Here is a 14,339-nt window from a genome sequence, read left to right on the forward strand (position 1 = left end):
CAGGTTGTGAGTAATGGTATACAAGATTTTCAGGTTGTGGATGATGTTATACAAGATTTTCACATTGTGGATGATGTTATACAAGATTTTCACGTTGTGGATGATGTTATACAAGATTTCAGGTTGTGAGTAATGGTATACAAGATTTTCAGGTTGTGAGTAATGGTGTACGATATTTTCAGGTTGTAAGTAATGGTATACAGGATTTTCAGGTTGTGAGTAATGGTATAGAGGATTTTCAGGTTGTGAGTAATGGTATACAAGATTTTCAGGTTGTGGATGATGTTATACAAGATTTTCAGGTTGTGAGTAATGGTATACAAGATTTTCAGGTAGTGAATAATGGTATACAGGATTTTCAGGTTGTGAATACTAATATACAAGATTTTCAGGTTGTGGATAATGTTATACAAGATTTTCAGGTTGTGGATGATGTTATACAAGATTTTCAGGTTGTGAGTAATGGTATACAAGATTTTCAGGTTGTGAGTAATGGTATACAAGATTTTCAGGTTGTGGATGATGTGATACAAGATTTTCAGGTTGTGGATGATGTTATACAAGATTTTCAGGTTGTGAGTAATGGTATACAAGATTTTCAGGTAGTGAATAATGGTATACAAGATTTTCAGGTTGTGAATACTAATATACAAGATTTTCAGGTTGTGGATGATGTTATACAAGATTTTCAGGTTGTGGATGATGTTATACAAGATTTTCAGGTTGTGAGTAATGGTATACAAGATTTTCAGGTTGTGAGTAATGGTATACAAGATTTTCAGGTTGTGGATGATGTTATACAAGATTTTCACGTTGTGGATGATGTTATACAAGATTTTCAGGTTGTGGATGATGTTATACAAGATTTCAGGTTGTGAGTAATGGTATACAAGATTTTCAGGTTGTGAGTAATGGTGTACGATATTTTCAGGTTGTAAGTAATGGTATACAGGATTTTCAGGTTGTGAGTAATGGTATACAGGATTTTCAGGTTGTGAGTAATGGTATACAAGATTTTCAGGTTGTGAGTAATGGTATACAAGATTTTCAGGTTGTGGATGATGTTATACAAGATTTTCAGGTTGTGAGTAATGGTATACAAGATTTTCAGGTAGTGAATAATGGTATACAGGATTTTCAGGTTGTGAATACTAATATACAAGATTTTCAGGTTGTGGATGATGTTATACAAGATTTTCAGGTTGTGGATGATGTTATACAAGATTTTCCGGTTGTGAGTAATGGTATACAAGATTTTCAGGTTGTGAGTAATGGTATACAAGATTTTCAGGTTGTGAGTAATGGTATACAATATTTTCAGGTTGTGGATGATGTTATACAAGATTTTCACGTTGTGGATGATGTTATACAAGATTTTCAGGTTGTGGATGATGTTATACAAGATTTTCAGGTTGTGAGTAATGGTATACAAGATTTTCAGGTTGTGAGTAATGGTATACAAAATTTTCAGGTTATGAGTAATGGTATACAAGATCTTCAGGTTGTGGATGATGTTATACAAGATTTTCAGGTTGTGAGTAATGGTATACAAGATTTTCAGGTTGTGAGTAATGGTATACAAGATTTTCAGGTTGTGGATGATGTTATACAAGATTTTCAGGTTGTGGATGATGTTATACAAGATTTTCAGGTTGTGGATGATGTTATACAAGATTTCAGGTTGTGAGTAATGGTATACAAGATTTTCAGGTTGTGAGTAATGGTGTACGATATTTTCAGGTTGTGAGTAATGGTATACAGGATTTTCAGGTTGTGAGTAATGGTATACAGGATTTTCAGGTTGTGAGTAATGGTATACAAGATTTTCAGGTTGTGGATGATGGTATACAAGATTTTCACGTTGTGGATGATGTTATACAAGATTTTCAGGTTGTGAGTAATGGTATACAAGATTTTCAGGTAGTGAATAATGGTATACAGGATTTTCAGGTTGTGAATACTAATATACAAGATTTTCAGGTTGTGGATGATGTTATACAAGATTTTCAGGTTGTGAGTAATGGTATACAAGATTTTCAGGTTGTGAGTAATGGTATACAAGATTTTCAGGTTGTGAGTAATGGTATACAAGATTTTCAGGTTGTGGATGATGTTATACAAGATTTTCACGTTGTGGATGATGTTATACAAGATTTTCAGGTTGTGGATGATGTTATACAAGATCTTCAGGTTGTGGATGATGTTATACAAGATTTCAGGTTGTGAGTAATGGTATACAAGATTTTCAGGTTGTGAGTAATGGTGTACAATATTTTCAGGTTGTGAGTAATGGTATACAGGATTTTCAGGTTGTGAGTAATGGTATACAGGATTTTCAGGTTGTGAGTAATGGTATACAAGATTTTCAGGTTGTGAGTAATGGTATACAAGATTTTCAGGTTGTGGATGATGTTATACAAGATTTTCAGGTTGTGAGTAATGGTATACAAGATTTTCAGGTAGTGAATAATGGTATACAAGATTTTCAGGTTGTGAATACTAATATACAAGATTTTCAGGTTGTGGATGATGTTATACAAGATTTTCAGGTTGTGAGTAATGGTATACAAGATTTTCAGGTTGTGGATGATGTTATACAAGATTTTCACGTTGTGGATGATGTTATACAAGATTTTCAGGTTGTGGATGATGTTATACAAGATTTTCAGGTTGTGGATTGTGTTATACAAGATTTTCAGGTTGTGAGTAATGGTATACAATATTTTCAGGTTGTGGATGATGTTATGCAAGATTTTCAGTTTGTGAGTAATGGTATACAAGATTTTCAGGTTGTGAGTAATGGTATACAAGATTTTCAGGTTGTGGATGATGTTATACAAGATTTTCAGGTTGTGAGTAATGGTATACAAGATTTTCAGGTAGTGAATAATGGTATACAGGATTTTCAGGTTGTGAATACTAATATACAAGATTTTCAGGTTGTGGATGATGTTATACAAGATTTTCAGGTTGTGGATGATGTTATACGAGATTTTCAGGTTGTGAGTAATGGTATACAAGATTTTCAGGTTGTGAGTAATGGTATACAAGATTTTCAGGTTGTGGATGATGTTATACAAGATTTTCAGGTTGTGGATGATGTTATACAAGATTTTCAGGTTGTGGATGATGTTATACAAGATTTTCAGGTTGTGGATGATGTTATACAAGATTTTCAGGTTGTGAGTAATGGTGTACGATATTTTCAGGTTGTAAGTAATGGTATACAGGATTTTCAGGTTGTGAGTAATGGTATACAAGATTTTCAGGTTGTGAGTAATGGTATACAAGATTTTCAGGTTGTGAGTAATGGTATACAAGATTTTCAGGTTGTGGATGATGTTATACAAGATTTTCAGGTTGTGAGTAATGGTATACAAGATTTTCAGGTTGTGAGTAATGGTATACAAGATTTTCAGGTAGTGAATAATGGTATACAGGATTTTCAGGTTGTGAGTAATGGTATACAAGATTTTCAGGTTGTGAGTAATGGTATACAAGATTTTCAGGTTGTGGATGATGTTATACAAGATTTTCAGGTTGTGAGTAATGGTATACAAGATTTTCAGGTAGTGAATAATGGTATACAAGATTTTCAGGTTGTGAATACTAATATACAAGATTTTCAGGTTGTGGATGATGTTATACAAGATTTTCAGGTTGTGAGTAATGGTATACAAGATTTTCAGGTTGTGGATGATGTTATACAAGATTTTCACGTTGTGGATGATGTTATACAAGATTTTCAGGTTGTGGATGATGTTATACAAGATTTTCAGGTTGTGGATTGTGTTATACAAGATTTTCAGGTTGTGAGTAATGGTATACAATATTTTCAGGTTGTGGATGATGTTATGCAAGATTTTCAGTTTGTGAGTAATGGTATACAAGATTTTCAGGTTGTGAGTAATGGTATACAAGATTTTCAGGTTGTGGATGATGTTATACAAGATTTTCAGGTTGTGAGTAATGGTATACAAGATTTTCAGGTAGTGAATAATGGTATACAGGATTTTCAGGTTGTGAATACTAATATACAAGATTTTCAGGTTGTGGATGATGTTATACAAGATTTTCAGGTTGTGGATGATGTTATACGAGATTTTCAGGTTGTGAGTAATGGTATACAAGATTTTCAGGTTGTGAGTAATGGTATACAAGATTTTCAGGTTGTGGATGATGTTATACAAGATTTTCAGGTTGTGGATGATGTTATACAAGATTTTCAGGTTGTGGATGATGTTATACAAGATTTTCAGGTTGTGGATGATGTTATACAAGATTTTCAGGTTGTGAGTAATGGTGTACGATATTTTCAGGTTGTAAGTAATGGTATACAGGATTTTCAGGTTGTGAGTAATGGTATACAAGATTTTCAGGTTGTGAGTAATGGTATACAAGATTTTCAGGTTGTGAGTAATGGTATACAAGATTTTCAGGTTGTGGATGATGTTATACAAGATTTTCAGGTTGTGAGTAATGGTATACAAGATTTTCAGGTTGTGAGTAATGGTATACAAGATTTTCAGGTAGTGAATAATGGTATACAGGATTTTCAGGTTGTGAATACTAATATACAAGATTTTCAGGTTGTGGATGATGTTATACAAGATTTTCAGGTTGTGGATGATGTTATACGAGATTTTCAGGTTGTGAGTAATGGTATACAAGATTTTCAGGTTGTGAGTAATGGTATACAAGATTTTCAGGTTGTGAGTAATGGTATACAATATTTTCAGGTTGTGGATGATGTTATACAAGATTTTCACGTTGTGGATGATGTTATACAAGATTTTCAGGTTGTGGATGATGTTATACAAGATTTTCAGGTTGTGAGTAATGGTATACAAGATTTTCAGGTTGTGAGTAATGGTATACAAAATTTTCAGGTTGTGAGTAATGGTATACAAGATCTTCAGGTTGTGGATGATGTTATACAAGATTTTCAGGTTGTGAGTAATGGTATACAAGATTTTCAGGTTGTGAGTAATGGTATACAAGATTTTCAGGTTGTGGATGATGTTATACAAGATTTTCAGGTTGTGAGTAATGGTATACAAGATTTTCAGGTTGTGGATGATGTTATACAAGATTTTCAGGTTGTGGATGATGTTATACAAGATTTTCAGGTTGTGAGTAATGGTATACAAGATTTTCAGGTTGTGAGTAATGGTATACAAGATTTTCAGGTTGTGAGTAAACTGATCGTGAGTTACCTTTATTGAGTTCTAACCAGAATTTTCAGAGGGTGCAGTATGTATTATTTTGGTGCTTGCAATAAACATATATGCTGAGTCAGTCCAAATGCTCAGTGGATTAGATTCATCTAGCAGACTTTAATTTTCAAAGTCAGCTTGATATCCATATCTTTCCTTACGTGGAAGCTATGAAAACCACTCTAGCATCACAAGAGGCAAACATCGTGTTGGCAAAGCGTAGCTGCTTACCGGATGGACTAGCAAACTTTAAATGTTGTTAGATTGAGTGATACATGCATGAAATGGATATAAAAATTACTTATTGTCTCAGAAATAGTGAGTATTAAAATCGGAGTTGATGAAATGTGACCTGGTACTCGCGATTTGCATAGCTAATCGCATGAGTACATGAATCTAGCAATCCACATTTTCAAATGTTGCAGAGAAAAAATATAAAAAAATATTGAATGAAAGTCGTACACTGGTTGTAATCAAAATACAAAAACAAAAGAACACAAACATTTTCCATATTTATATATTCCGAGAACAACTTCTGGAGTTTTGTTGCATCATGGGATTACCATGTTGACATGTGCTCTCTGCTTGATAAATCAGACTGGCCAGATTGCTGGTTTTTACAAAAAGTATCTGACTTTCATTTAATATAATTGAATTTCTCTATAACAGCATTAAAGTGGAGTTTGTTGTTGATATGACATGACTAATGGACTTCTGATGTCGTTGTTTGAGATTCGTTAGGTGACTAGTAATGCAATTAAATCGTTTTTCTATTGATTTCATGCAGGTATAAGTCGATATAACATAAGTTTAAATTTTCTATGCCCGCTGGTAAGCGACTACCATATGTTGCTACTGCACCGCATTGGCAAATTCCAAATTTTCTATATACAATTGCAACGACCACACACCCCAACCTAAATGTCCCAAATATGAAAAATGGGGTGGGAATATTCAGAGGAAACCCGATTAGAAAATGGACTGCTTTTCGTTTTAATCCAAATTCATAGTCCAGATTGTTGAATCTCAGAGCTGAAATGAGAAATTGTCGTCCCTTGTATTATATATTAAAAAACTATTTGAGTCCTTCTATCAATACAGGTTTGGGATTGGTTAAACGAATTACAAGAAGACAAGTTCATTTTACAGAAAATTCAGTCCTTGTTTGTACAACAGTATATAATTTTGAAGGTCTTTTGTCAAAATTTAAATCAACCCTCTTGAAAATGTTTTTTAAATGATGGACTTTTAACTGGAGATTAGGAAGTTTGATTAATCTTGCTTGGGATTTTATTGGCACAGATAAATTCAGGGTTAAACTCTCTTTGTTGCAAGACAAAATTCTAATTATTTGCATTTGTTGTTTTTTATACTGTAATAGGAAATGTTTACTTTCTATAAGCTGCATATATATATATATATTAATTCCATTCAGTAATGGTCATATGTGAACCTTGAAAAAAATAATTTCATCCTGGAAAAACCCAGCAAATGATCTGGAAATTTATCTTTAGATAAGCGTGGGAACCATGTGTACAATACTTTCAGGTTGTGAGTAATGGTGTACAAGAATTTCAGGTTGTGAGTAATGGTATACAATATTTTTTGGTTGTGAGTAATGGTATACAAGATTTTCAGGTTGTGAGTAATGGTATACAAGATTTTCAAGTTGTGGATGATATTATACAAGATTTTCAGATTGTGAGTAATGGTATACAAGATTTTCAGGTTGTGAGTAATGGTATACAAGATTTTCAGGTTGTGAGTATTAGTATACAAGATTTTCAGGTTGTGAGTATTAGTATACAAGATTTTCAGGTTGTGAGTATTAGTATACAAGATTTTCAGGTTGTGAGTAATGGTATACAAGATTTTCAGGTTGTGAGTCATGGTATACAAGATTTTCAGGTTGTGAGTATTAGTATACAAGATTTTCAGGTTGTGAGTACTAATATACAAGATTTTCAGGTTGTGAGTACTAATATACAAGATTTTCAGGTTGTGAGTACTAATATAGAAGATTTTCAGGTTGTGAGTAATGGCATAGAAGATTTTCAGGTAGTGAGTACTAATATGCAAGATTTTCAGGAAATGAGAACTAATATACAAGATTTTCAGGTAGCAAGAACTAATATGCAAGATTTTCAGGTAGTGAGTACTAATATACAAGATTTTCAGTTTGTGAGTACTAATATACAGGATTTTTAGGTAGTGAGTAATGGCATAGAAGATTTTCAGGTAGTGAGTACTAATATGCAAGATTTTCAGGAAATGAGTACTAATATACAAGATTTTCAGGTGGCGAGAACTAATATGCAAGATTTTCAGGTAGTGAGTACTAATATACAAGATTTTCAGTTTGTGAGTACTAATATACAAGATTTTCAGTTTGTGAGTACTAATATATAAGATTTTCAGGTAGTGAGTACTAATATACAAGATTTTTAGGTGGTGAGTAATGGCATAGAAGATTTTTAGGTAGTGAGTACTAATATACAAGATATTCAGGTCATGAGTAATGATATACAAGATTTTTAGGCAGTGAGTACTAATATACAAGATATTCAGGTCATGAGTAATGATATACAAGAATTTTAGGTGGTGAGTACTAATATACAAGATATTCAGGTCATGAGTAATGGTGTAAAATATTTTTTGGGTTGTGAGTAACGGTTTGCCATACAGCATAGTATGTTATTGTAAATGTAAAAGATTCATGAGTAACATATTTGCATCAACTGTATGGTTGTATAGTTGTATGGATGCTGTCAGTTAAAGGTATGGATGTTGTCATTTAAAGGTATGGATGCTGTCAATTAAAGGTATGGATGCTGTCAATTAAAGGTTTGGATGTTGTCAATTAAAGGTATGGCTGTTGTCAATTAAAGGTATGGATGTTGTCAATTAAAGTGATGGATGCTGTCAGTTAAAGGTATGGATGCTGTCAATTAAAGGTATAGAAACCATTCCTCCATATCAGTGATGTCATTCATTTAGTAGATTTTAAATTCCCAATAAATTATATGCATGTTAGTAGATTTTAAATGCTAAATGGACTGTAGGAATTTTAATGTATTAAACTCTGAATGGACCACAGGAATGTTAGTGTATTAAACTCTCAATGGACTATAGGAATAATAGTGTATTCAACTCTGAACAGACTGTATGAATTTTAGAATTTAAACTCTGAATGGACTGTAGGAATTTAAGTGTATTAAACTCAGATTGGACTGTAGGAATTGTAATACTTTAAGCTGAGTGGGCTGTATGAATTTTAGAATTTTAAACTCTGAATGGACTGTAGAAATGTTAGAATTTTAAACTCTATATGGGCTGTTGGAATTTTAGAATTAAAAAAATGTTATGTATATTTAAATTGTCCTTTTTGTTGGCTTTTCATAATGACTGTATGTTATGTATATCTGTATTTTATATTTGACCTTTCTCCAAAATCAAGTTAATGGTGTACTTTAGAAACTTCCATAATGGAATTTTCCCCATTAAGTTGACAGTATTACCAGAAAATGGTAATTGCAACTGAGTGAAAGTAGAGGGGTATATAATCTTGTTTACTTAAGAATTATTTTTTCATGTCTTAACAGCGAAAGCAGAATCAGTCGTATTGTTGTATTCAGTTTTTATTTTGGTTGGTTTTACTTATTTATTTACAAAGTGCTCATAATTATTTTTGGACTAAACATTAATTTGGAATTATATTGAATTCAGACAAGGGCATTTTGAATTATATTATTGTGGTACATCAAAAGACTGTCAGCACATTGCCACTTCCAGGCCATGTGCCACATTAGCATGTTTGAAACTAAAGGCACATCAACACATTCATTATTGGAATTTGTTTGGAATCAGTGCTCAAAGAATTTTCTTTTACACACAGGCCCAGGGCTGGTAACTTAAATAAACTCACAAGATCTGACTAAAATTTCTCAGGCCTGGACTCCAATTTTCACATGCCCCAAAAAGTTTCCCCTTTTTCAATATTATCACACAACATTGCAATAGCTACAGTTTGAATATAAATTGAGTAGGGTTAAAAGAGGTTTGAAGGTAATGCAAGTGTCATTAGTGTTCACTACACTCACTAGGGACTGGATGGTCCTGGTGTACAAATTGCTGTGTTGGATGCTCTGAGTTAATCCTGATCAGAACCGAGTTGAAGTATGCCGATGTGGCCTTATCTGTTTTGTTTTGGTTTTATTTTTATTTTGTTTGGATGGTGTTCTTCAAAAAAGTAAAACTCCATCAACCAAGAGTTCTGAATTTTATTTTTTGTGGGCTTTGCTGATATTTCAAAGAAATGTTGCCGCTGTTCACAAACTTGTCAAAAATATAAAATGCATTTGACTTAAGTATTTTCTTTCAAGGCAATGATATGTAATAACTTATGTTCTTGTACACACATCTAGCATCTATTTTATTTACCTATAATGGGTTGTTCCACTTCCTGATCCTACCTATGCAAATTAGCACAGTGGGTTCACCCACTGCAGCCTTCAAACACATATACACTAGCTATTGTCAGCCAATTAATAATATGTGAAATCGTGGTTTATACCTAACCTCTTTGCTTTTAATTGCCTGTGGGATAATTATACATCATCCAATGATGGCCATTTACCATTCATTCATGCTACATGGAATGGGCATATATTTAAAGCAGTTGTTTTTTTGTTTCTTCTATTTTTGAAGATTACTGAAAATTGTGTTTTCTCTAAACACGACCATGTCAGGGGCTTTGGGAGTACAAAATCATATTTTTAGCATGACACACCATGCCTCAGTTTGATTAAAATCAGTTTCATGTAGGACAGTGGTCATCTAATTTGGATTGCGCCGTGTTATGGCAGGTATGTCAGCATCTTGAAAATACATTTAAACATTTCATCAGCATCATAAAAGTTTCCTCAGGCAAATTAGAAATTTTTTTGACAAGCCCGATGGGCACCTCACTTAGAATACATGACATGCCTGATCTAAAATTAGAGGGGCCCCTGGCGATGGGCTATCCGATTTTTTGAGCACTGGGAATACCACTGGAATTCAATGTGAACTCTGTACAGTTTGAATTTGTGATAGAACTTTGAAGACTATTTGGAATTTAATTCACAATACTGTAAGATCTTTTCAACTTTTCACTTTGTATTCTAGGGAAATAAATTATTTTTTGAAATTTACAACACTTGGTTTTTGTTCTTTTCTCTTATTTAGTTTAAGACCATAGTCATAACAGAATGGATTGTAGGAATTTTTGTGGATTAAAATCTGAATGGACTGTTTGAATTTTAGTAAATTATACTCTGAATGGACTGTAGGAGGTTTAGTAAATTAAACTCTGAATGGACTGGAGGAAGTTTAGTGTATTAAATTTTGAATGGACTGTAGGACTGAATTGACTGTAGAGTTTTTCACAGAGGAGTTTCGTTTTTGCTAATACTGATAAAAAACTCCATTTCTTCTTTCACACAAGAAAACCTAGATCATCTAATGGTTGTTTAATGTGAAATGCCCAAGTTTTCCTTTATAAAAGTTGCCATTATCAATCTCACTTTTTAACATGGTCCAAAATGTTAACATGCACATATTTCTAAGTTTGAATATCTCCTCAGTTTGCCAGAGATTGGGTACCTCCCCATTTCCTCTTAGAGTGAGTATCTCCCAAGTTTGCTAGAGATTGGGAACCTTCCCATTTCCTCTTAGAGTGGGTATCTCCTCAGTTTGCCAGAGATTGGATACCTCCCCATTTCCTCTTAGAGTGAGTATCTCCCAAGTTTGCCAGAGATTGGATGCCTCCCCATTTCCTCTTATTGTATCTCCTCAGTTTGCCAGAGATTGGGTACCTCCCTATTTTCTCGTAGAGTGAGTATCTCCTCAGTTTGCCAGACTGGATACCTCCCTATTTCCTCTTAGAGTGAGAATCTCCCAAGTTTGCCAGAGATTGGGTAACTCCCCATTTCCTCTTATCATATCTCCTCAGTTTGCCAGAGATTGGGTACCTCCCCATTTCCTGTTAGAGTGAGTATCTCCCAAGTTTGCTAGAGAACATCCAGATTAGCAGATTTTTGGCTCCATGCTAACATATACAGAGTTTAATATTAATTTTTCAAAATCTTTTTCTGATGGACAACCCTGTATCTTTAGTCCAAAATTAAGCACATATCCAAATGGGATATCAGAAAGTTCTCACTTTTCTTTTTCAGGTACAGTAGTTTACAGTAGAACTTTGATTATCCATCACCCTATTAACTGTCAGTCTCTGTTAACTGTCAGGGCATTGTATGTCAAAATGTTAAAAACAGGTACATGTACATATGTAGATACATGTATTATGATTATTTGGTGACCTGGTCTGTTGTATAATATTTTTGATGTACATATTCTATTATCTGTCTATTCTCATATCCATCATGGTCTCAGTCCTGCACCCTGATGGATAATTAAAAGTTATACTGTATTTTAAAATAAAAACAAATCAACAGTTAATTGCTTCTATTATCATTTGTGATATCTCCTGATATAACTTGCCAAAAACATTTATATTAATGAACCAACCATTTATTTCAAGGGGTTGGCAGATCAATAGTTCTATACTAATGAACCATACATTTATTTCAAAGGGTGGGCACATTCATAGTTCTGTTTTAATCAACCAACCATTTATTTCAAGGGGTTGGCATATCAGTAGTTCTGTATTAATGAACCAGCCATTTATTTCAAGGGGTGGGCAGATCCAGAGTTCTGTATTAATGAATAATTATCTTCTGTTTAATAAAACAACTAATGATAAGTGGATAGAAAGACCATTGTTTAGGTGAGATCTAGTTGGCATTGCTCTAGGCAGTGTGAAGTAAAGCTGGCATTGTACCAGTCAGTGAAGATATAGCTGGAATAGTTCCGGTCAGTGTAGATACAGCTGGTATTGTTCTGGCTAGTGTATGATACAGCTGGCATTGTTCTAGTCAGTGTAAGATGAAGTTGGTATTGTTCTAGTCAGTGTAAGATAAAGCTGGTATTGTTCTAGTCAGTGTAAGATAATGCTGGCATTGATATAGTCAGTGTGAAATATAGATGGCATTGTGAGATAAAGCTGTGGTAGATTGTTACATTCTTCATGCATGCATCTGTGAAAGTTATTCATTTGCTTTTTTTCTTTTGTTACTCTTTTCAGAGACCTGATTCTCAAGGATTTATGACAAAGACAGAACTTATTAGGGCTGCCCAACCATTAGCCGACAAATCCTTTACTGTGGTAAGTGAGTCAGAGGTGTCCCTAAACATTGCAAGACTGGATCTTAATGCCAATCTTCAAACTATTTGGAGCAAAACAGACCCATTTAAGGAGGACTACACAGCAAAATGGCAGCCTACAAGCTTGAGAGTTATCTCATTCACTTTGTATCGGTGATATTAGAACTAATTATTTAGTTATTATTTACTTGGTACTTATAAATGCAGTTTGTTGTTGGTAGTATCATTTGTGTTTATAGTAATGTAGGGGAATAAGCCTCTCAAAAACCTGGGAATATTTACTGAAAACAATTTCTATAAGCATTCTCTAATCAACAATTCAACTTAAAACCTTTACCATTGTAAAATTTGAGGGGTTGTGAGTATTAATAATGATTTATTGATTGATGATTTGAATTAACTTTAAGGGTATATGATCACATGAGAGGCTATTTAGTGTCAGTGCAATAGGAGTAAAGTGCCTTGCCCAAATACACCATGGTAGCTGATCCTGGGAAAATTTGTACTTGCAACCCATAATGAGTCTGACAATCTAACCACTGCATGATGTCGTGTTGGGTTTAGTGCCTTTTCTTTGTGCAAAATAGGATATGCATTAAAGCCAGTATATATAACTGGTGGAGGAAGAATCTGGGAAAATCCTGGTAAGAACAACTGTTGTATGGGAAACTCCTGGCAAGAATTCTTACATACCCACACTGGCTGAGCCCAAGACTCAAACCATTGCAGACAGAGGTGAGATGGCAGTGATCAGTAAAGATGAGCACTTTAGAATACTCGGCTACCCTGGGCCCCCTACTTCAGGTTGTAAATAAACATTTAATATAAAGGTCTATTTAACTCATTTGACTGTGAGACCATTTCAGCGTGGCCCTGCATTTGTTTACTGGGGCAACTAAGTAGTCTAAAGTGCTTGCCTTTAGTGATCACTGCCATCTCACCTCTATTTGCATAGGTTTGAGTCTCAAGCTTAGCTAACGTAGGTATGTGAGAAAGCTTGCCAGAAGCTTCTGATGAGTTGGTGGTTCTTATTGGGTTCTAACTCCATGAAGTTATAGTGGCTGTGATGTAAAACCTATCTTCCACTGAGAAATGACATTAAGCCCCATAACAACAATGATAACCTGCATTAGTTTTCATCATCCACTGCCCATTTGTTACCAGTCTGGAAACCATATTTCTGGTCCAGTTTTGACCCCGTTTAGAATATATACTTATATTATCAAAATCATAGGCATGTTCGATGACAATTAAGATCATAGGCTAGTTTGATGATGATCAAAATCGCTAGTGGGTTCAGTGATGATCAAGATCGCAGGCAAGTTCAATGATGATCAAGATTGCAGGCGAGTTCAATGATGATCAAGATTGCAGGGAAGTTTGATGATCAAGCTTATAGGCAAGTTTAGTGGTGATCGAGATCATAGGCAAGTTCAATGATGATCAAGATTGCAGGTGAGTTTGATGATGATCAAGATTGCAGGTGAGTTTGATGATTAAGATCGCAGGTGAGTTCAGTGATGATCAAGATTGCAGGCGAGTTTGATGATCAGAATTATAGGCAAGTTCAGTGATGATTAAGATCGCAGGCAAGTTTGAAGATGATCAAGATCGCAGGTGAATTTGATGATGATCAAGATTGCAGGCGAGTTCAATGATCAGGATCATAGGCAAGGTCAGTGATGATCAAGATTGCAGGTGAATTTGATGATGATCAAGATTGCAAGTGAGTTCGATGATGATCAAAATCATAGACAAGTTCAATGATGATCAAGATTGTAGCTGAGTTCGATGATGATCAAGATCACAGGTGAATTTGATGATGATCAAGATTGCAGGTGAGTTCGTTGATGATCAAGA

At 34.2% G+C, this 14,339-nt stretch overlaps 1 protein-coding gene across 3 annotated transcripts in view; it reads left to right on the top strand.

Annotated features, from left to right (window-relative positions):
- The window catches only part of LOC149804513 (structure-specific endonuclease subunit MUS81-like), a 103,712-nt gene that overhangs the window by 18,270 nt on the left and 71,103 nt on the right, over positions 1-14,339 (top strand). For all 3 annotated transcript variants that reach the window (XM_089940960.1, XM_089940953.1, XM_089940969.1), the window contains exon 7: positions 12,400-12,480. In XM_089940960.1, coding sequence (XP_089797086.1) covers positions 12,400-12,480 — 81 coding nt within the window. The remainder of the gene's footprint in view (positions 1-12,399; positions 12,481-14,339) is intronic.

This window comes from Sinohyriopsis cumingii, chromosome 2 (genome assembly GCF_028554795.1).
Source record: "Sinohyriopsis cumingii isolate HCF-2022 chromosome 2, ASM2855479v2, whole genome shotgun sequence".
Classification (NCBI taxonomy): Eukaryota; Metazoa; Mollusca; class Bivalvia; order Unionida; family Unionidae; genus Sinohyriopsis; species Sinohyriopsis cumingii.